The sequence below is a fragment of the Homalodisca vitripennis genome, chromosome 1, assembly GCF_021130785.1.
Source record: "Homalodisca vitripennis isolate AUS2020 chromosome 1, UT_GWSS_2.1, whole genome shotgun sequence".
Lineage (NCBI taxonomy): Eukaryota > Metazoa > Arthropoda > Insecta > Hemiptera > Cicadellidae > Homalodisca > Homalodisca vitripennis.
Window position 1 is genome coordinate 61,170,615 of NC_060207.1, and position 25,677 is coordinate 61,196,291.

General features: G+C 35.4%; 1 protein-coding gene across 1 annotated transcript in view; it reads right to left on the minus strand.

The window, feature by feature from the left end:
• Positions 1–25,677, minus strand: part of LOC124362806 (CCR4-NOT transcription complex subunit 1) — a 150,465-nt gene that overhangs the window by 49,525 nt on the left and 75,263 nt on the right. The window contains 5 exon segments of the mRNA XM_046817626.1: positions 26–173; positions 1,646–1,780; positions 16,237–16,260; positions 21,612–21,839; positions 22,699–22,878. Coding sequence (XP_046673582.1) covers positions 26–173; positions 1,646–1,780; positions 16,237–16,260; positions 21,612–21,839; positions 22,699–22,878 — 715 coding nt within the window.

Below are 25,677 nucleotides of genomic sequence, written 5' to 3' on the forward strand. Positions count from 1 at the left end.
TGTTAAAAATAGGTGATGATCTAACCTGACATGTTACCTTGCTGAGGCGTTTGTGGAGGGTTTGTTAGGGCTGGTGTTGAAGGTGTATCAGTTTTGGGTTTTGGCGGAGATAGCTGATGTTCTATTACTTTCAAGGAGCTTGGATCTTTGAGTCGATTGCCTGGCTTGAGATCCTGAAACAGTAGTTATGTTCCAAGTAATCAAGTGCGCAAAACAAAATAATTTTCTACCTCCTGTGAAAAACTTTTACATTTATTCTAGAGTTAAAAAGTAAAAATCAATGCATATTACTTTCTTGTTAGAAGCATTATACTTTCATTACTAATAGTTCATCACGACCATTGCTAAATAATATGTTATAGTTGCGTCTCTTAAATGCTAAAAAACATTGTTTTGAAGTTTGATGTAAAATTTTCTCAGAACACCAGAAACAAACAACATAAGGAAGTAAGCAAACATCAATTATAGGTTGATGTGACAGTATTCTGAATGGAATATGAAAGTCCCTGGGCACTGGTGTAAAAAACCCATTAATAATTTATTAATACAAAATGTATTTAAAAACGTAGCTTTTACTAAGATATATACATTTTTATACATTTACGATTTTAAAATTTATAATAGTACATTTAAATTACTTACACCATCACCCATCTCCAATAATGTTTTATTTATTTTATTGTAAATTATTGTTCATTAACATAATCCATTATTCAATTAGTATGATTATACAAGTTTACAACATATCTTTAGATAAAAAAAAAAAACACCACTACTGTAGCGGTCGCCGGTGACAGCGCCACACACAATGTGTTAAAGGAGTTTTTTATTGGTGTAGTATATAAAGTTAGTATTCACTGTTAAAACGTATGTTTAAATAATTAATAATTGCACAAATTTTATGAATATAAGTAAATTGTTTGTATTATTAGTGTTTTTTAAAATGGCTTAATTTTGTGATGCAATATAAAAGCTTAATTACTATGAAACCAGCTGTTGGCTCTGCAATTGGCAATCACTCAAAGGACATCTTTGGTGGCACTTAATATAATACTAAAGCTCTCTAGAAAAACAAAAAAGCATTTTCTAGCTTAATTCTAGATTTTATTGATCATTAACAACAATTATATGATATTTATGTAAAATACTACAAAATGTCTAAAATTGGGCTTGCAGGTTTAAGACATGAATCTGGTGAAAGGCTTGACAATTTTGGAACTTGCTGTGAGCAAATTGCCTAATAGCGAAAGAGTGAAATATCCAATGTGTTGCCTTATGCAGGATAACGGATGAAACCACTGAGTATACCTTATGGAACAACACAACACTAGGAGCAGAGAGAACAAATCTCTTCGGTTCTTCTTCTGACATTGAAGACGAAATTAGCACTAGAAGAATGGTTCTGGACCTACTTAAGGGTAAAAAGATTGGCTACTAACGCTAAATCTGAAGGCTCTCTTATATAGCCTAAAGCTGATTTGTAAGCATTTGACCCTACTCTTTCTTAATTTTAAGTATTAAAGGTTGAATAATGAAAATACCTACTTTTTCTAAAAGGTTCAAGATTGAAATTGTCCATGGGTTGGGAGGTTTAAACATGTTTGGTATTATACAAATAAATGTCATAATCTGGTTTTCTACTTACACCAACATCCAATGAAAGATTCTTGCATAAAACTTCAATCTCAAACTTGAGGTTAAGCTTGAGTTCTTGTTCTTGGTGCAACTCTGACAACAGGTTCATTATTGACATCGTCCATGGGTTGGGAGGCTTAAATAACTGCAACAAATAATAATAGAATTGATAAATTAATATACATTCTTCTACTAACCCATTGAGTCAGGTGCAAATTCAGCTAGAAGGTGCTACTTCATAAAAATGCCAAATGCAGCTACTGATCAGGAGAGACTTGTATTTATTTCATTGGATGCAATATTTGTCAAATATTAATGCTTGTGTATAATTTGGAAGTATAAGATTTGTCTAGTACATAAAAACAAGTCCAAATTATAGGAGAATTCTTGACAAAAAAATTAATTAATCATATCACCTCAGTCAATTATAATCAGTACATAACAGGAGGCTGTGCTCATCTATCTCTTGATTAGTAGACTAAATAGTTGTCAACATGTGTCTTATGAAATTTAACCATTTCCGTGTCACTGTCATTTCCCGAAGTCATATGCATAAATTGCCGGACCATTTCTCACAATTTTACAAGCACCTGGGGAAAAATTATATATACAAATATCTAGCAAAGCTATTTTGATAAACTTAAATGATTTTTTTTATTTAAGTTTAAAGTGAATTATTGTATATACTGTATTTTTACACAAATATTTTTCAGTTACATCATGTGAAAAAGCATGTAAATCTAAATTAGGATTCCCATTCGATCTCAATAACAATTTCACGGCTCTTTCACGGTTTTTATGGTATAAGAATAGCAATTTCAAGATTGATAGTTTTTATGAAAATTACAAATAAAAATTGAAAAAGATTGTGTTTCTGACACTGAGTGGCCAATTTCAGTATTGAGCGCCACGAGCACGTGCAGTGGCCTACGACTCGGCACTTTGGCGTCTGTTGCCGGTTTTCGCATCTCAACTTAGCTTGAATACAGGTGTGTTTCATTTCTCCGATGTGGCGAAACTATTTAAAACCTTTCCTGATTTTTAGATCTTGGGTACGACACAAGCAGGGGGCGGTATGCGTCCAACAGTATGGTTTGCTAAATAATGAGCAAAGAAGGGGATAAAATTTCCCGCTTGTATCATATCAGAGCTCGTACTATTAATCGACCTGTAGGAGCGGTTCACACGAGCAAGATTGCGCAAGCATAATCGCAGCAACTCATGACGATCGGTCCTGCCGCGATTTATAGTGAATTCACACAGGCCATAAAATGCCAACAAAAACACAGATAAAAGCTGTTGGCTGTGACAGCAATATTGCGGGGCTCTTTTAGACGGCCGAGACAAGTATCGGCGTTTTACTGCGACTCAAGTTCCCCTCCTCGCCTCATTCAACAGTAGTCTCTTGATGAAACAGCATCAATGAAGAATATTTTTTCTAATGCTTCGCTGTTTCGTGATTTAAGGCAACACAGAAGCGATTGAAACGTCCCGCGACAGTTTAGTTTATTCCATCTTGATTTCCAGGTTTCTATCAAGTCAGTTTTACCTAATGCTACTGCACTCAGAGCTAAAGGAATATGCCAGAATTTTTAAATATTATTACCAAATGTCCAAAAAATCATTCAACGAACAAGTGTGGAATATTAACTTATTTCTTGATTCCACAACAAAGGATTACACTCTACTTCTACTATAAGCTACATATTATTTAAATATAAGCGTACAAAGTTTAAGTCGAACATTTTTAACAGAAAAACAATATTAATATCTACATAACGGAAATGAAACGCACCTATAAACAAGCTGAATTGAGACATGAGAACCGGCAACGCTATAAGTGCTGTGCCACTGCACACGCCCATAGCACGTTTTGGTGCTACAAACTGAAATCAGCCACTCCATGTGAAAATACCGATGCTCACCCATTGTTTGCAACTCCATAAGTCCAACAGATGAGCAGTCGGCGATAGAGAACAAAAAGCTGAGTTTGCCGTTTTGTGGCCTGAATTTTAACTTATACGTTTATTAAAGCTAAACAATACAATGATTACATGTTACTGCTTTTCTACATAGTCTCCCTCAACTCTCACACACTTTTCCCAGTGTGAGGATAGCTTATGGATCCCTTCTTCATAAAAGATTTGAGGTTGTGTCTTGAACCAATTGCACACAAATTCCTGTACTTCCTCATCACTTTCAAAACGGTTTCCACCAAGTGCTTCTTTGAGAGGACCAAAGAGGTGAAAGTCACATGGAGACAAATCTGGGCTGTAGGGAGGATGTTCCAATGTTTCCCAATGAATTTGGCGTAATTTCTCTTGGGTGCCCAAGGGTGCTGTGTGAGGCCTAGCATTGTCATGAAGCAAAATGACATCTCTGATTGGCTGATTACGCCTTTTGTTCCGAAAGGCTGCTTTTGCTTGTTCAAGAAGTTGACAGTAATAAGCAGCGTTCACAGTACGACGTTCGTGTAAAAAGTCAATAAGCAAAACGCCTTTGCAGTCAAAAAAGATGGTGGCAAGAACTTTCCCAGCAGACAACCGTGTTTTGGCTTTCACAGGGCGAGTTTCGTCTTTCCTTCGCCACTCCATTGACGCCATTTTGGATTCAGGAGTGTAGTGATGGACCCACGTTTCATCACAGGTTATTATGCGATTTAAAAAACCATTCCCCTCTCTCTCAAGCCGATTCAAAAGCCTTTGGCAAATGTCTCTCCGGGTTTGTTTTTGATCGATAGTCAGAAGCCGAGGGACCCATCTTGCACAAATTTTCCGAAAACCCAGATGCTCTGTGACGATGGAATGCACACTACCATGACTAATTTCCACTTCACTGGCAATTTCATCCATCGTTAAGCGTCGATCATTTTCAAGAAGTTCACGAACAGCACAAATGTTCTCATTAGTCAAACTGGTCCTTGGACGCCTATTGTGACTTTCATTTTCACTGTTTCACGTCCGCCTTTGAACTTTTTAACCCAATCGTACACTTGAGAACGTGATAAAGTCTTATCCCCAAACTGAGTTGTCAGTCTAACAAAAATTTCACTTGGTTTAACACCTTCGTTTGTCAAGAACTTAATAATAATTTGTTGCACAACTGCAGGTACAACCTCTTGTTCAGACATGGCTACAATGACAACAAAACAGCACTGAGAACGCATTGTTGCAGCTTTCCCCCTCCCCCAGGCTGCCCCCTACCACTACTCCAACATGGCTACCTGCTACAACCTGGACGTTGGGTATAGTAAATAAAAGTCCTGTTTATATTTGACTGAACCTCGTAGTCAGTTGTTTACGATCGTCGCTCCTGCTCGTGCTCGCTCAAGTAAACAACTCCATTTAATCTGGTATATTAGTAAATAGCGCCAAGACCGATCGCCACGAGTCTTCACGATGAGGCTTGCGTGATTCTTGTTCACGTATGAACCAGGGCTTACGAAAGAGTCACGTTGTGACGCATGTTAATTAATTTAATAGCAAGTTGTAGAGATTTTCATTGTTTGTACATTGAATTCACGGCTTATTTAAGGTTTTTTCACAGTGAACGAAATTTATGGCTTATTCGTGGTTTCACGGTTTTCATGGTCGGGAGGATCCTGTAAATGTTTGATCTAGAACTTCTAATATATCATCAAAAAGGTTTCTCTTACTCAATGCTGTCATAAGTATGCAAGAAAAATTTTCACAGCCCAAACCCAACTTATAATCTAACCTATCACCTAAAGCCAAGATTTTATTTGAACCTATATCAATATTTCAACACTAAAAAGTTACTAAATAAAAAAAAAACAAAAGAAAAGCCCACAAACATATATTAAGTTTCACTGAACAGTAATACGGTTTTTACTATTAACACACAACAGAAATATCACGCACCCAAGCAACTAGACAAGCATTCCGGCCACGTACACAGGCAACTAGCAACTAGACCCAGTCGGCAATGAGTGACAGCTGATAAACAATAACAGCTTAGTCAGATTTGCACGATGACTAAGTGTTGACAAAGGAGACAGTGAAACACAAATCGATAACAATCGAGTTTGGTTCTCGGAAAATGCCGTTAATCATTCAATGAGTTCAAAGAAAAATGCAATATATGAAATTATAAAATACAGATTGTGTACTATGTAGATGCCAGAAATTTATGTATGCTCATATCATGTACTATATAGATGTTGCAGCACTGAATGGGTTAATGTACAGTTGAAAATGAAGCTTATATTGGTTTCTTACTGTAATCGCCATATTGAAAAATCACAACAACCAATATTTAAAACTTTCAACTTTAATACTGTCTTCATCATCAACATTTACATAAGCAAATTTCTTTATTTTTAATAATAACAGAAATATGGGATTTTAGTACTAATTTGTCCTATGCAGTTTAGTTTGTAAAATAAAGATAAATCATTATTTGGTATTATGTTGATTTGATAAATCTCCTTAATATTTAAACATTTAAATACCTTGGTGTGCCAACTTGTTTTAATAATTTAAAGTATTTTTTGATATAGTATGCAGAGTATTAATAAAATTGTTTGCAACAGCATATTTGTTTTCTCTCTTAAATTTTATGTTGGGACAATCTTCTTTAAATATTCTATGAATATTTCTTTTTGATCCTCCAATGTTTTTTTATTGCAGTCATCACATTTGATTATATATATATTTGTTTAGTTTTTATTTTCTTTAGCATCTTTCAGGTTTTACAGCTTATTTTTCAAGTTAATTTTTGTTTTATATGTGATATTAGTGTTTGTATATTTTTCAAATGATTTTTGTACACTTGTTTAATAAGTTTGTCCATGTAGTACTCATCAATTTGTGTTAGTGTTTTAATCGGTAAAAGTACGGTCTTTGAATTGTTTTCATGTTTCTTCTTTGCTTTTCTAAAAATACACTTAATATACATAAATTTCCATATGAACATCTGTGGCTGATAATACTCATGATTTTAAACAAAAAATGGTCTATTAAAATAGGTACTTTTTTCAATGAAATCCATTAATGCATAAGCGAGCACAATCACTTTAAAGGTTCACTTGCACAAGCCGGGAGCAACAAACATTTTGTCAGTTGAAAGGCTTGAGCTGTTTTGCATCAGTTATAAAATATTTACAAAATTGCCACTATTTTGTAATGTTTATAATAATGCCAATGGTACTTTTTTCAATGTAATCCCTCAACGCATAAGCAAGCACAACCACTTTAAAGATGTGCCTGCACAAACCGAGAGCTACAAACATGTATACAGGGTGCAATTAATAAGTAATAAGATTTTCCGCACGCAATGCCTGGCAAGCGGCCAAAAAACTGCGTGGAGGGGAAAAATTTACCTTGGACCTTCTCCTTCTACTGGAGACCGCTCCCAATTTGCTGGTAACAGTGGTTGAGTCAACATCGCTTTGTGCGTGAAAGCTGTTTGCCAGTGGCGAAAATGCAGCAATCGTTGGAACAGCATTTTTTAGCGTATTACTCAACAAAACTTTTACTGAAACCCATGGATTACTCAAAGAGGCTTAAGGGGACCAAGTTTTTTCCAGGGACGAAATAAATGTATGGTACAGGCGTTCAAGGAAGGCCGAGAGGACGCCAAAGACGAACAACAACCCCGGAGGCCTTTGACGACGCAAACAGAGCCGAGTTCGTGAATTTTTGAACATTGACTGTCGTGTTAGTCTTTGTGAGATTAGTGAGGAGTTAAATATAACTTATCACAATATGTGAAAAAGCAGACATCCTCGCCAAAAAGGGAATGGAATCTACAATGGTGGGGCCTGAGCCAGGTTGTAGGATAGCCTTCTCCAACATTAAAGCTCTGGTCAAAGATTGGGAAAAGAGGATAAGACACAATAATTGGAGCAGAGCCTCAGGATTAAGACTATCCAAATTGTTTATCTCTCCTTACGTTAAAGGGTGGACAGATCTTTTAGACCAGAATAAGGAGGATATAAGACTAATATTAGGAATGTTGACAGGACATGGCCCTCTAAGGAAGCATCTTATGAAGATAGGCCTTAGCCAGAGTAACGAGTGTAGACTCTGTGGAGAGGAGGAGGAGTCAGCAGAGCACATTTGGTTAGATTGTCCTGCCATCGTAGAAACTCAGAAAAGATACCTGGGAGCATATCTCCTCAGCCCCAAGGATATCAGAGAACAGGAGCCCTCAAATCTCTACTGGCCAAGATGAGGGTTCCGGTGCTCCCCAACCCTCCCTACAAACCCAGCAGGGATCACTTCTGGCTGGTTTATACCTATCAGTTGAACCCACCACTGGGCACAGCAAAAACCGATGTGCCATTTCAATCTGGGCAACCTTATGGATGTCCAGTAGCGGCACATCACTAACCGCAAATGTTGAGATTCTGGGGTTCATGGGCAATTCGATAGGTCTAGTCTACTGTGGAAGATGACTGTTGGAGTTGGTGGGGTATGTTCCCTTACCTCAGAGGCTCTTGTTAACCTCAACAAGGGTGTGCCACCCCCTGCCTACTTTGACTGAAGAGGCTGGTTCAGAGCTGGCCTCCCCTTCTTCCGGGATGTAGTGCCCTAATTCTTCCTCATGGATCTCAATAGGAGGCAGTCCCTAATCCCTAACCTTACCCATCATCACTCCAGAAGCAGCACAAAGGTTCTTACAGGACTAAGTGTAATTTATAAGCTTCTTGTCCTAAGGGGAAGAAAAAAAAAAACCCCCTCCCTACAGCCCAGACAGGGCTACTAGTGGTGTATTGATGCACAAGGGTCCTATTTTGAGGAGTATTAGTTGTATGATTCCAAAAGTTCAATAAAACTGCCTACAAAAAAGTCTTATTACTTTTCAATCGCACCCTGTACAGGTATATATCTTTAATATAATTTTTACCAAAGAAGGCATTAAAAAAATAAGAGGAACATAAGAGTTTTGGCAAACTGTTACATCATATAATCTCATACTTTTTGGGGGGCTTTTAAAATGGATAATACAACTAGATAACAATAATAATACAATGTGTTGGACAACGTTTGGTATGGCTACTAACTATGCATATTCCATATGGTGCTGTAGCAATCAGCTGACAACACAGTCAGTAAAGTTGTGAATTAGGTAAGTTACAGAATATTATACTGCTATTAATTCTTTTGTTGACATAATTTAGATTAATAATAACAACAGAGAGTAGCACTGACCAGTTGCTATTAACCCAACTTATTGCCACTATTCTAATGCATTAAAAAAAGTCCACACTGGATACAGCCATCAATTGTAAGAGCAAAGATATCTTATGGTTTTTAATAAAATTATGGAAAAGAGTTAAAATTACTTTTAACAAATTTTTGTTTTCGTAGTGTCAATATATTTTCACAAGAAAGTCCTTTTTCAAGATATATACTTGATTTCTATACTGACAGTAGTAATCTTAAAATACAACAAAAAAATAAACAAACAAATACATAAACATTAATTTTCCCACCAAAAACTTTAAACGTTTGATCATTTTAAAACAAAAAAATGATTTAGAAATCATATTTTCCTTTCAAACAATAAATACGCTTGTAATAAAACATTGAAATTTTAATGTAATGCTTTGTAATATTTCTGACCTTGACCTGGCACATCTGGTTACAAATGTTAGTTTTGGGACATAAAATGCTAATATCAAAACTGGGTGGCAATTATAACAAAAAAATATCACAGCAATCACAGGGGTTGAAATATGTTTAATTGAGTACTGAGAGAACCCGTTTACAGGTTCAAAGTTATTGTAGAGTTAAAGAAGGATTGTTTTGCTGTTATTTTAGTACTGACAAAAATAATAGTGAAAAGTATTAGTGATGACGTCCTTCCAACACTGGAAAACGTTAACTGTAACAGTGATGATAGCCTAGGCCTAGATCCAACAGCAAGTTATAGTGATGGTGGTAATAACGGATTGGACAACAGTTGCTTTGTTTATGAAGGACCTGATTTTTCTAATTTTCTTGCCTTACATATTAGGTGGAAAATGATCTAACATATGTGGATGTGTACTAGTTTCTGAGAATGCTGTGCGGTCACAGCACTAATCGAAAATATTGCAAACTGGCTGAAGATAAAGTAGAAGTGGCATCATTAAAATGCTGTACAACATAAAAGTTGAAAAACAAAATAAAAAATTGATACAAGATATTACGGAAATACTGTATTATAAAACTTGAAGAATCTTGGAGGATTGGAAAAAAGGTTTAATTTACTATCACTGGTAAATTAATAAAAATATTAAGTTTTCCAAATTTTCCAATATTAACTTTATTATTGCACAACTGTAAAACTTACTCAAAACAACCTTGTCTTCATCCAACAGAATGTTTTGAAAGATATCATTCTCTGAAAACTTATCAGTTAAAGCATAATTTTTATAACTTGATACATACATTTAATTAAAAGCATAATAACCTATTATAAAAAACACCAACATATATACTTTTATAAACAATAGTTAGTTAAAATTGGGTTTTCACTGAAAATATGCTAAAATATGAGTTGAGTGAGCAAACAGGTAAAAAATACAAGTGGGACGGGTTAGTTAATACTTACTATTAGTTAAACACAAATAACAAACACACAACAACACAAATAATAAAATGATTCCAGAATTCACAATGAGGTTTGAATCATTCTAAAATGATTCCTAAACTGAGTAACACCGGAATAACTCATTTAATTTAATTTTTTTATTCACGACTGTATTTTTTTATTTATTGATATAACATTATTTCAAATCTCGACGATTTCAAAATGAAAATTCTCAACAAAAATACTATTATATTCAAATTTGACTTAGGATGTATATTTAGTTTTAGTAGTTTTTTATATTTTTAGTTTTCTTGCAAGAGATAAAAAGCTTCCACAATTGTTGCTTTCAACTAATGTTCTTAAAAGGAGAATTTCTTTTCTTCAGCAATTGGGGAAAACACCAAGCTATATATATTTATTTTTGGTACTGCAGTACTGTTTTAATATAGGAGTAACGTCTATTATTTGGAATGATTTGCACCTTTTTCTGGTTTCAGAAGATCAATTTCTCTTAATGAGTCATGTCAAACATCCTCTTGTTCAGGAAATACATTTCCAGAGTGGCCACTCAAAACCTCTTTTCAAATTCCGTTTTTTCCTGGTTTCTCCGGTCGAAAATTTCCGAATATCTAGTCTATTTTCAAACATAGACAACTGTAATACTCTATTTAACCCTTACTCCAAGTGCAACGATGACGTTTTACCGTCACTAGCAGTATTTGCAAGAAATGCCACAAAGCTAGAGAGCATTTTGTCGCTAGCGATAGGCGAGAAATTCGGTGACCATTTATCACTATCACCTATTTTAAGCTCATTAGTTTTTATCTCTGTGTCTTTCGATGTGTTGACATAACATTGTGTATACCTAATAACTTTCCTTTCTGTGATGTTTAGAAAATACATGTATCCAATTTGGAAATACAAAGATAACAAATAAATACCACACAGCGCTACCGTGGGGCAGACTGCAGCCCAATATTGTAGGTCAAAGGTCTAGCGGTGGACGAATTTTCGGTACGAGACAATGATTTCGCCGTTACACAAGGTCGGTTAAGTACAATCAACAAATAAACCAAATACTTTCATTTGAACTCTACTTAATTAATTAATCTTTTGTGAGGTAGAGGGAAGCCTAAGAATATCACGTCACTTCAAAGAAATTTGCAGAGATGCAGAGAAATGAATATATTTAAATTTCCAAGTAATTTTTCCTTTTTAAGTAATAGAAATGGTAGGTTATAAAATGAGCTTCCAGAATATATTACATTTACATAAAAATGTATATTTATACAGAATATATTTATTTACAACTACGCAAAGTATGACGTACGGATAAAATACAAATTAGCGATCGTCTGTTTACTATCCAGGTCTACTACTAAGTCCGCACATAGAACCAGCACACACGCTAGCGTTGAAAAATATAGACACAGAAAAAACTAACTTCAATTATAATATTATTTATAAATTACGTTAATCTGTTGTTACATATTTCTATATAGTTTTATACACAAAGAACTAAAAAAATGTTTCACCTATCGGTAATTTGAGTACTGGCAATCGTTTTTGTCCACAAATAGACAGTGCAGTCAGTCGGTTAGACACTGTTCTCCAGTTCTTGTAACCAACTGTTCGACACTAATTGCGGCAGCGCTTACGAGAGATGTTGCGCCCGTTTAGACTAGCGATGTTTAGTTGGACACAAAACTTGCGCCATTTATTGCCGGTGTATACACAGTTCAGTCGAGATTTGGATGTGACCATGATATCAAAACATAACATCACTTCTTATGTTTTAACTTGAATAATTTGATGACAATCGGAATGCGTGGAGCAATGTTGAGGGGCATCGTTCATAGACAGGCCTCAGCTGCGATACAAGTGGTTAGAGGTGGGCAGTGAGTGCTAGATTGGGTGGGGACAAGTTTAGCACACCATGAGGCCTACCAGTCTACGATTTCAGTAATTCCACAAACCGCCGAAAACAACCTATCAGGTTCTCCTGGGGAAATTCACCACCCCTGTCCAAATTACCAAAGATAGCATACCGCTCCCTTGCTATTGAAGGACAATCAAAGAGCAAGTGTTCGGCAGTTTCATCCTGCTCATCACACATCCTACAGAGCGGATCTTCCTGAGGGATGACGACTCTGTGAAGATGCTTCCTCAGGTGACCATGTCTCGTGATCAGACCTATAACCCGAGAATGCATTGATCTATTTAGTGAGAGAAGGTCCGACGCCACTCTGGAGGAAGGCGACAGTTGCACCTCTTATCAAACCGTCAAACATTATACAGAATACAGAATGCTTTTATTCGTGATCATTGAGAACAGAATGGTGTCAAAAAAATACATTTTGTTATTTTACAAGAGTCAATTTCATTCTTCTCTAAGAACGCGAGCTCCTTCAAAGAATTCCTCCATACTGTAGACTGGATCTTCCAGCAACCAATTCCGCAGCCATTTCTTAAAGATTCTTGCTGGAACATCCATGGTACTTGCCGGAAGAAGATTGAGAAGCTTGGCGCCGGCATAGGATGGTTTCTTAGTGTAAAGTACAGTGCGGTGGGCAGGGATATTGAAGTTCCTGGCAAATCTTGTTTGGTGATTGTGGATATCCATATTTCTGGTCAGGTTGTGTTGAGAGGCATAAAGCATAACCTCATATATGTACAGGGAGAAAACAGTGAATATCTGTAGATCTCGAAATCTTTCCCTGCAGCTTTCTCTAGGTGGGAGTCCTGTCATAGCTCTTATTGCCCGCTTTTGCATTAGAAAAACACGTTGCATGTTTTGGCATGAGGATTCACCCCAAAGTATGATGCCATATCTAAGGTGGGATTCGAATAAAGCGTGGTATGACATTTTCACTGCTTTCTCTGTACAGACGGAGTTCACTCTTTTAAGTGCAAAAATGGCAGAACCAAGTTTAAGGCACAGAGAGTCTATATGCAGATTCCATGAGAGACAGGTGTCGAGAATTACTCCCAAGTGCTTGGTAGAGTCCACAATCTGAACATTGGGCGGGCCGGATACTTCTGCTTTTTTTTTCCTAAGATGAGTTGAGTTGTCTTCTCCTCGTTGAATACCAGATCGTTCGCTATGCAATAGTCTTGGGCTACACTGATAGAAATGAAGCCAGAGATTTCTAAGGGCTCAGATGATTTGTTGCTGGTGAGTAAAACTGTATCATCAGCGTACATTACAGCATGACTGATGCCGTCCAACTGTGCTGGAAGATCCGCCGTAAAGAGAGCAAACAGCACTGGTCCCAGTACTGAGCCCTGGGGTACGCCTCTTTTCACTTTCTGCAACGTTGATCTCACACTTCTATTTACACCTTTGGTGGTTTCTTTTATTTCAACAGTTTGCGTTCGATCTTTGAGGTAACTTGTGAACCAACCAAGTGCAGTGCTTGTAATTCCGAAGTCTTCAAGCTTTGCTATGATAAGATCATGATCAAGACTGTCGAATGCCTTCCTTAGATCTAGATGTGTACTTATGATAGTATTTCCGCTGTCAATTTCGTCTATCATAAAGTCCACCATTTCCACCAATGCTGTAATGGTGGATCTTCCTGGAAGGAACCCATGTTGACCTTTGATAGGTAGGTTGTTAATTTGCAGGTGGTTCATAAGTGAACTCAGTACCACTCTTTCCACCACCTTAGAAAAGGTTGGAACCAATGATATTGGCCTAAAGTTTTTTATGTCATCAGTGTCGCCCTTTTTGTGTAAGGGGTAGACCTTGGTAGTTTTCATCTTAGAAGGAAACACTCCTTGGGTCATTGACTTATTTACCACATGTGTTAGAGGCCCGCATAGCTCTTGTTCACAGAACTTCAGCACTTTAGAGGGAATCTCATCAATTCCAAATGATGATGAGAGTCTGGTGGATCTTATGATTTTAGCCACATCTTCTTGTGTGGTTAACGGGAGATTAGCAAGTGGCGTATGCACATGGTACTGTATTCTTCTCAGACGTGGTTTTTGAGAGGGGTTTGAAGACAACAATGTTTCCTCAGCAATATCAATAAAATAAGAGTTAAATCGCTCCACTATGATCGATATATTGTCAACCATGTCTTCAGCTGTGTTAAGTTTCCATGAGGAGTTTTTGGAACTATTTTTTGAGGCCCTTTCTGTGTTTACTACCCTCCAAATTGCTTTGCTTCTGTTTAAAGATTCAGCTATGAGGTTTTCATTGGCTTCTCGTCTAATTGCTTTAAGATGGAGATCATACTGCTTTTTTCTTCTTGCTGTTTCTTTTTTGTCCTCAGTCCCTCCCGACAAGAGAGACCGTTCGTTGGCTTCTATAAATTTTGCTCTTAACTCGTTGGCTTCATCATTATATACAACAGGTTTGTCTTTAGGTCTGGCTCTTGAAGACTTATGAGGACATGTGAGGTCAAGAGCTGATGTCACAATGTTAAGAAAATTTGAGTAGGCCTCTTCCACACCCACTGCCTGGTACACCTCCTCCCATGCTTGCTCTGCAAGTAATTGTTTGAGCTTCAGTAAGTTTACATTACTGAATTTTCTGCAGTAGACAATATTTTGTTGCTCAATGACTGATGGTATTTCGAGTGTGCACAGTTGGCCTGTGTGATCAGAAAGATGGGTATTCAGTATGTCAACCTCTATTAGATCTTGTTCAATATTAGTACATACAATATCGATTGAGGAGGAGGTATTTCGAGTGATTCTGGTCGCTGGTAAATTAAGTCTTTTAATGTCAAAGATGGCCAGTAATGTAAAGAGTGTGGTTATATTATTTAACTAACCGAACTCTGAAGCCTTTTAGGCCTGTGCTATCTATCTAACACGTCTTTCCAAAACACTATTTTCTCTAAAGAATAAGAGTTGGACAACTTTGTCCGGAGACCCCACTTCGACGACTGAAAAATACCAAGTACAAAAAAACCTGTTTGTATCGCGGTTACTACCGCTCTGGCACATTACCGTTTAAAGCGTACCACTCGTTTAGTGCCGAAGTCAGAAACGATCAGTCGGTCGATTTTAATTGTCCAATGCATCGTTACGTATTTTTGGGGGAGGGGGCGGAGGCTTGCCACGGCACAGGAGTAGAACTAACCAAGATAAACTCACTACACTAGTGGAGGTAGCTTTAGATCAACTGGCGTCAGATGTCGCTCACGAACATAAGTCGATCTATATTCATAATTTCACGAGCCACGTTGCGTAATATATAATGTTTCGTGATTAATCAGTTCTTGATTCAAGAAGCTGTCAAATTTGTTCTTGATTTTATAAGTTCTTGGAGACGAAAAAACTATTTTTGAAATTTTCCCGGTTCTCAGAAAAATTCCCAGCTTATTCCTGGTCCAATAAATTTCCGGCTTATCCCCAGTTTTCCCGGTCGGGTGGCGTTCACTCTGATTTCAGAACTACAGTCCAAAAATACTGTCGATAGCCCTATGGAAATTTGCACGTTTAGAGGTAATAAAATCTATTGTTACTAGTATGTACTTGTGCACAATTCTCTTGAACATGATTAACACCAAAAACTGCGGAGGGTTGCCTACCTGAGTCGTCAGTTTGATGTTGAGCAATGTCTATGAAAACTCTTTTGCCACATGTACATTGCGATTTTTAAAATAACATCATATTTATATGCTATTTTTAACAACTCAAGGGTCTAAGATGGTTTATTTTCATGCAAAACACAGAATTCAATGTTCAAAAAACTAAGGATATCGATTTGAGGATATAATTTCAAAATAAAATAGATAAATGGCTTCTGCAGTACTTGGCCAACTGTAGTAAGAGTACTCTATCCTTCTCTGAATCCCTGTTTAACACATACAACAATTCAAGGAATATTTGTAATCTTCCTCGTAAGACTACTTTAACAATCCGTACTATTTATTTAATTTGTGAGTCAATGTAATAAACCGGCACGAATAGTGACTTTTTTTTGTCTTATTATTTATAGATTTATTTTACACACACATACACCACACACTTGTTTTGACTTAAAACATGTATTAATGTATACAATGAACTGGAAACATTTAATTGATAAAATAAAATGTTTACCTCTAAAGAAGATCCTGTCAAGACCTGCAAAGAAAAACTCTTTTATTAAAAAGGCCTTATAAGTGCAATTGCAGTAAAAAAGTTATAAAAGTTGCTTTTAGGAAAAAAACACTTGTAAATTAATTTAAAATGATTTAATGTATCCTCTTTAGATATTTTTCTTTGAACCTAGGAACTCTTCCAATGCTTATTACAAAACATATTGTCAATTGATAATTTTGAAGTATATAAAAATATATTTTTCAAATTGCTAATTACTGACAGGATTCACCTGCAGTGGGGTTTACAACACAGTGTGATTTCACTGACATTCAGCTTCCATAATATTCAAATAAACAGAAACTGCTTTCTATTACTATTGTAACTTTTGTATTGTTTGTGTGTGTAAAAAGTAATTTGTTGTTAAAGTTTTATGGAAATAAAATAAATAATAAAAAAGGCTATTAAAAATTAGGCAATCCAAGTTACTATGCCTTATGCATGAAAGTACCCTCAACCACCTGCTTTTTATGGTATTTTTTAACTGGTCAGAATAGCCAACTGTTGCACGAAAATGTAGCTTAATTCACAGAGTAATATTTAAAACTTAGTTCCTAGTTCTGAAAGCTAGCAGAGAGTATGACTACTAACATTAGTGATCAACCGACGAGATGAAAATTTTAAGGAGTTTTTGCCCATTCAAGTATGTTAATGTAAGTGAGAAATTGTTGGACATCAAGCAATTTTACACCTATATCCTTAACTAAAGGAATTTTAGTTTGGCAACAGTTTGAAAATGATGAATAGCTAAGCAATGACTTCCTGGTTGGGATCTTTGATGGTAGAAAAGTACAATATCAGCACTTAACCACTTTTTCACGTTATTATAAGTTCCTCAACAACCAAATTTGTATTAATAGTATTTGTTTGTAATTAATTTCTGGAAGACTCTCGATCCTCTGGAATAGATCCTTAATGGAGAGCATAGTGTCGGGTAGCTAACTTGGTAGGTTAAACATTCGATTATACATAGCTTGTAATGTAATTAATCATATCTTTGTGTCTGGTTGATTCCTTCCATACCGAATCGTACACTTGTTAAGATAATAATGTTTGTGCTGGTGTAAGTGTGCTATCAACACTTGGTTAAGTCCGTTTATATAACAATTAATTAAAGTATTTTATATATCTAAAACGTACTTTGATTTTTTCAACTTTAACCCTTTGCACGTCAGCCTATTTTCCAAAAGTACTACCCAGAAACGCCAAGGGCATTTTCAGCAGTTTTGCAAGCTTTCACAAAATGTATAACTTTTTTATTTTTAACAGATATTGATGATTTTTTTACCATTATTTTGCTTATGAAATGCCTTTGTTCAGTTGGTAAATTGTAGTTGCATAAATGTAATTTAAACTTATAAAAATATTTAAATTTTCAAAAAATTATTTTTTAGCACAAATAAGTGGTTTCAAAAAATAATTATGCAGATTTCCTGTTATATCCTAGTAAACTATATCTACCCCTTAACCTAATTACAAAATTTCAAAAGCCTACCTTATATAGAAGTCCAGTTGTGATTTTTTTTCACTAAATGTGACACGGGCACAGTTTTTGTAAGTTGCATGGACATTGTATGTAATGTTACACTATATTCACAAATATCAATATTTGACACTATACTAAAATAAATCGGTACTTTGGGATTATACCGACCACACCAGTAAGAAGAACACAAAAATATAAATTTATAGAAACAAACATGATAGAACGAAAAAACAACTCTTTAATTACAAAATTACAACGATTATCAATTGTTAATGGGGTTAGATTCCATTAAATGCCCCCAACGCTTAAACTTTTTTCAATGAACTTAGAACGTTATAAAACGATGTAGTTGAGTAACAGAACTAACATTCCATCAATCAACAAGCATTTGCAGGTATTGTGATCGGTATTGTTGTCGCTGTTATCTTATCTTTCTCGAGAATCCCGATTACGGCAGGCCGTGCGGCATTCACATGATTATTTAAGATTTTTGCATGGTACATAATTGCCTTTCCATTACAATTCAATTTATATTTCTGATCAGCCCCTCTAGAATTTGATATTTTACTGATAGGTACTATCTCGAGGGATGTTTTTACTTTTGTTGACCTTCGGTGTGCCCCGTGCTGATGGCCGGAGGCACTCGCATTTTGGGTGGCGGAGTGTGATCAAGAATAAAAACAAGTTTTGTGTGTTTTTTTCAATAAAGAGTTTAGTTTTTGTTTGGTAATGTTTGTATTTGTTGAATTTTTGTGTTTGGAGAAATGTAGGGGTAAAACACGGAAGTACAACAAAGCGACGCACCAGCTGAACGGGCAGCGAGACTCTGCTATCACGTTATCTACTAGACCGCTCGATTTTGACCTCTGTCTGAGGATGGGGAGGGGTTTGCGATAAGACAATAAAATTCCTGTTTTATATTGACGAAATATTGTTCTACGTTAATCTAGTAATCAGTAGAAGCAAAATGTCAAATAACAATTCATGTCTGGGTGTGGTCGGTATAATCCCAAAGTACCAATAAATCTAATAAAAGAGGCATAATAAAAATGCCCTAACAACAAAAGTAATGAGAGAAATACAAACGTAAACAACGCACAGCAACACGAATGTAACCTCACTCTCGACCAAACAATCCAACAGCTGCGAAGCTCAAATACGACCAAACAAACAGTCCATAGAGGAATTAACTACTTTGTGGTTTCAAAGCAACATATCGACTATTGATTAGTCAAAATTTCGCGGCAATCTGATGAACTATAAGAAAATTACAGGCGAAAAACGTGACGTACCTATATTACGGCTGTTGGCGGTTTTCAGTTGAGTAGCCGACAGCCGTAATATAGGTACGTTGGCGTGAAAAGGGTTAAAAGTGATAGAATTGAATAAATAACATTTCATTTGTAGTAATATATATTTGGTAATATCTTTGCTTACAAAATTGTGATTTTATACGAGTTAAAACTGATGGTTAAATCCAGAACTTTCAAATTTTGAATCATATTCTAAATCTTTAAAATATAAATTAATAGCTTTATTTAGTCTAATAATGATTTCTGATATTTTTATAAGGATTTGCAGAGATTCCGAGAAATGGCCATATTATAAGAATTAAGTCATAGATAGCCACTAAACACTACTAAAATTTGATAGTTTATAAAAGTAAACTTCCAGAATATGTTTTTAATCTACAAAAATATTGGTATATATCCGTATTATTTATAAAAGTATTTTAACTAACTTGTTAATAGGAAACAAGTTAGTAGCTGACGGCATCCATGCAAAGACGCAGGAGATGCACTGCATTGTACATAAACATAGAAAATATGAACCAACAGCAAAATATTATTGACAAATCACAATAATTTGTTTATTCTGTCATCAATCTACGTGTTTCCATACAAAAAGTATGACAAAAATATGTTTTAGCAATCGGTAATATAAGTATGGTCGATCAGCTGCTGTTCACAAATACATACAGCAGAACAATGATTCATGTACGTAAATACAAAACTGCATTGAAAATTGTTTTTACAAAAGTACAATAATTTGTTAACTAAGATTACCTATTTATGATTTTTTAACAAAAAGTATGACAAAAACACGTTTTTGTGACTGTAATTTTGCGTAATACTGATAAGTGATCCAAATAGAAGCAACAGATTGTAAAAGCATGCTTTTGTGAATAATACTTAGCTCGGAGTTAATAATTCCCATTAGTTAGTTTAAAATACTTTTATATGTAATACAAATATATACCCAAATTTTTGTAAATTAAAAACATATATTCTGATTAATAAACTATCAAATTGTAGTACTGTAGTAGTTAGCTATCTATGACTTAGTTCTTACTATACAGCCATTTCTCTGAACCTAAACATGTTATGTATTATATTCTTTCACTTTTAAAATTGAAAAATCAAAGTACATTATAGATGTAAAAAATACTTTAATTGTTACGAAAAAGGTCTTAACCAACTATTGGCATACTTATCAATCAAGTAAAAAAGTTGCTTATAAGCTATATATCATTTTTGACCAAGAAATAAAATAGAATCAATTGAAAATGGATCTCACACATAACTAATAATACAAAAAATAACTGAACTATGAGGGGGTACAAAAAGTAACTAGAGTAACATTGTTGTCGTAGGTGTGGATTGTGTAGTATACAATTCTGCTGCTGGACATGTATAGCACAATTCATTGCCAGTTCAGTGCTCCCTGAGTTGTCCACCTGGCTTGTCCTGTTCATTTGCAGTAATTATTTTGCTAGTGCTGTTTTAGTCAAGCAGTTTAAGTTAACAATGTGCACTAACTGTCGCATTGTTTCTGAACCATAGGACCATGACTTATAACCAGTAATCTCCTTTGACAGAAAATCTGGGTCAGTTTCAAGTTGTTGTTTCAAAACGTTATGTTTCAACTCAATGTTCCTTTTGATTATCAGCCTGAAACTAAGGAGAAAACTTGGCAGCAACCCTTTTCATTCCCAAATCTTCTGTTAAAATGCAATGAACTGAACACCAAGACCCACTAATCTCTGAAAGTTGATTATTCATCTGACAATTGTCTATCAGCACAAGCTCTCAGAGTTTTCCAACATTTTTATCTATTCAGTCAGTTGTGTAGACGTTCAGAACGAGGTTTATTATCAATTAACATGTTACCATTTTTAAATTGAGAAAACCATTTTTACGTGACTTTTTTCCCATAGCGTAGATCTGGTAATTTTGGTAAAATGTAACAGCAACATAAATGTGTACACTATCCTTACCCATTCAATTGGAGACCTGTGATGCCAATTTCCAGGGAGTATCTAGTACAGCATTTATATGCCAAACCTTCTTCCAACTAAACCTCTATTTGAATATTGTATTACTATTAGGCTGGAAAACCTATTGAAAGATGAAGATGCTAGAGACATTGAAGGGAATTAACCCTGAAATAAAATTCAAAGAAAGTAGACTCAAATCCACAAGATGTTCTTAACTATTGAATTTGTTCCTTATTTTTATAACATTGTTGAGTTTACCTGTGTGTGTTGTTAATGGTGAGCACAGTTTTTCGAAACTAGCTAATTAAAGAGTACATTCATCTGAAAATACCCAGGAAAGACTTCTAGGACTATCCACTCTATCAGTATAAAAAGGTTTGGCACAAATATAGATTTAAGTGAACTTGTGTCATCCTTTCACAATAATGAAACTGTGAAAAATGAAATGACAGAAAAATCACATTTAAACTTCTCTATTGAAATAAAGTTCTATTTAACTAAACTGCAAAAGAGTAGTTTTTGTTTTTATTTATTAACTAAGTTCCTATTTTGAATTAAATACAAACTACTGACCTTGCTTTTGGCACAGGATTCCAAAACCTTAGCGACAAATGGCACAACATAGAGGAGCTCCTGCTGCCCCTTGTTGTAGGCTTCTATCAGTAGGGAGTTGAGATCCAAGTCCCGGTACAAGATGGGCTTGTTGCGACCGAGTGTCAGCATGCCAAGCCAATGACCCAGGTTTTTAAGTAGAGATCTGTCAGAGAAGTTGGCGATTCCTTTGTCTGACCTCAATAGTACCTGTGCAACAATAGCCTCATTAAAAATGTGTTGAAAATTAAATTAAATTAAAATTAGTGGCTTCAGAGTTTCTTAAAAGTTATAACTAACTGATATAAGTTGTATAATATTACTCATTTTCTGTCTTGACTGATAAAGTCATAATTTACAATGCACTTTTTGTAAGTCACATTACAAACAGTTCTATGAGTTCAATTAGTTTCTATGAAGTTCATCTGGTTTGCTTAGCTCCATCTCTATATTGAATATCAAACTAAACATTATTCTGTTGTTAAGATAGTTTTGACTTAAGAACAATAATCACATCACTGCCTGCTAAATGTGTTTCATTGTTGTTGTTTCTCTGCAGTATAGCTGGTCATTGTTTTTCTGATAGTATTGTGGTTTGTTTATTTTAATTATAGCTTAATGTGGCTTAAACATGTCATTCCGATATTATAGATATTATGCAAGAGGGAAGTGATAGTTCTAGTAACAAAACTCATTTATCTGGTGTTTCTTATCAGATTACTTGTTAGCTAGATAGTTTCAGTTATTTTGTATTTAACATTTTCATCTTTAGCTATACTGCAAACATTTAATTAATTACAATCATTAAATTCATAACTAACTTTCATGGCATTGGAGCTTCATTACATAATAAGCGAAAGATATATCATTTGCTATAAGTTTTTGGATTTTTAAGAGAGAATGAGCTTTACAGTTTTTCTTTTTAATTACTTGAAATTATCAATTAATTAAAAACAAAGAATGATTACAAATGAGTATATTTTAATGCAAATCAAAATCTTTTATCTCTACTGGTAGTAAAATGTCTTACTTTAGCTGTACCATAAGAGACAAAGAGAGATTAACATACTCTGATGTTGCGGTAAGTCTCCTTGAGAACCATGACATTAACTTCTGGGACTTTGAGAACATCCAGGAAGTTGGAGTACAACACGTGAAAATTGAGTTCGATGCTGGCTCGCTTCATCACCAAGTACTGAGAAATCCAAGGCCAGTACTCTTCTGTCACTATCTCTCTGAGTTCATCACACTAAAAATTCCATATAATTTTATTGAGACTAAGAAAAGGTGTATACAAAAATATGTTAAAATATTTCACTTATAAAAATAATTTTTGACAGAAATTTGCCATCGTTCAGTGATACAAAAAAATCAGTAACATTCAATTTCGAAATCTGCAATCTAATTTCTTCCTCAGGTGAATAACTAACCTAACATACAACTACAATCTTACTCTACACCTAAGGAAGAGATCAGATTGCAGATCTCAACAGGTACTGATTCAGTGTTACTGATTTTTTATATTACTGAATGATAGCAAATGTCCAGAAAAATCCTGTTACCTTCACAATCCTTCCATAGTCATAAACAAACTTCAAACAAAGAATTTTGAACATTTTTGTTACTTTTAGTAGATTTTTTAATAGTTTTAAAAGTTTTAGTTTTAGTAATAGTCCTGGTGGAACAACAAAAAACCAAATTGACCACGTGATCACAGACCAAAGGCACAAAAGTAGTATAACTGATGTTCGAAGCATTAAGGGGGCGGAATGTGGAACTGACCACTCATTAGTTTTAGTCAAAGTGTGTCAGCGAATAGCAATCCAGAGAAGAAAGGAAGTAAGGCAAGAAAGAAGAATAGAAGTGGGTCGACTTGAGCTTAAGAATATTGCTGATGAATTCAAACTGAAACTGGAGAATAGATTTAAGGCCCTGGAAGACATGAAGAACAATGAAACTGTAGATGCCAAATGGTCTAATTTTAAGGAAGTAGTTCTGAACACAGCAGAAGAGGTATGTGGTAGTAGGAAGAAGAGAAACAAAAAACCATGGTTTGATCAGGAATGCGAGCAAGCTCTGAAAGACCGAGTTAAAAGGAAAATAACGTGGATGAATAGTAACAGGGTAGAGGATAGAGAAAGCTATAATGAAGCAAATAGGGAGGCAAACAAGTTGCTGAGGCGGAAAAAAGACTGTATCTGCATAGATTGCTTGACAAGGCTGAGGAAGATAATACAGCAAATAACGCAAAGGACTTCTACAGGAAAATAAGATTCTTCAAAAGAGGTTTTACCCCATACCCATATGGGGTAAAAAACAGAAATGGAGAGTTGGTGACAGAAAGTACAAAAGTTATAGAAAGATGGAGAGAGTACTTTTGCGAGCTACTAAATGTAGAGGACCAAACTAGGGACGAAGAGCAAGTTGGTGAATACTATCATGTTCAACCAAATATAGAACCACCAACCATAGAAGAAGTAAAGGATGCAGTCAAAGCGCTAAAGACCAACAAAGCTCCTGGGAAGGATGAAATAACAGAAGAATTCTTGAAGAAAGGAGGAGAAATAATAGTGGAAAATCTATGGAAACTAATACTTCGTATTTGGGAGAAAGAAGAAATGCCAGCTGAATGGCAAGAAGCAATAATAATACCTATACACAAGAAGGGTGAAAAAGAAGAGTGTGGTAACTACAGAGGCATCTCACTACTCAGCATCCCATATAAAGTTTTATCCAAAATTGTTTTAAACCGACTTGAACATTATACAAATGAAATAATCAGGGAAGAACAGGCAGGGTTCATAAAGGGCAGATCAACCACAAATCAGATTTTCATTTTCAAAGAAATAATAGCTAAATACTGGGAATATAATAAAGAATTTTTTGCCATATTTATTGACTTTCAAAAAGCATACGATAGCATAATCAGAAAGGAGTTGTGGACACAACTAGATAAATTTGGCATCCCGAGAAAATTAATAAACTTAGTTAAGATGAGTGTCACAGAGTCAAGAGGCTCAGTAAGAATTAATGGTCGGGACTGTGTACCTTTTGGGATAAACTCAGGAGTCAGACAAGGAGATGGTCTTTCTCCAATCTTATTTAATATTGCCATAGAAGAAGCACTTCAGAGTGTAGCAGAGAGGGATTTAGGGGTGGAAGTTGGAGCTAAACTAAACATCCTAGCTTTTGCAGATGATGTTGTCATATTTGCAGAAAATGTAGATGATTTGAGGTCACTAACTAGACTATTTATGAGTGAGGCAGAGAAAGTGGGGTTGAAGACGAATGATGCAAAAACTAAATATATGCACTTTAGAAGGAATCAAAATCAAAGAGGAGGACCCTACAAATTGATGGGCATGTTTTTGAACAAGTGGAGAACTTTAAGTACCTTGGGGTCACAATATCAAATAAAAACACAGATGAACCAGAGATACAAAATAGGATCAACTCAGCAAATAGATGTGTATATGCATGCAATAGGATACTTTCAACCAAATCTCTCTCTCACAAAACTAAAACTAGAATATACAAAACAATTATATGTCCAGTGCTTTTGTACGGATCCGAAACGTGGAGGCTAAATAAGAAGGATGAGAAAAAGCTTCTAGTTTTCGAGAATAGAATTTTACGTAAAATTTATGGGCCATCATATGAACAAGGGGTATGGAGAAGAAAACATAATAGAGAAATCAGGGAGCTCTACAATAGTACGGATGTAATAGGAGAAATAAAGTGCAGAAGACTCCGTTGAGCAGGCCATGTTTTGAGAAGAGAAGAGGAATGCAAACTGAGGAGGGTAATGTACGGTAACCCAGAAGGAAGACGACCCCGTGGGAGACCGAAAGTGAGATGGTGGAACCAGGTGAAGGCTGATATGGAGAAGGTGGGCGCTTCAGAGGAAGATGCAGAGGACCGTTCAAGATGGAGGAGCTTTGTTGGTGCGGCTAAATATCACCTCCGATATAAATGGCCCTGGGAGTAAGAGTAAGTAATAGTTTTAATAGTTTAACATTTTTTAATAGTTTTCATTTTAAATAGTTTC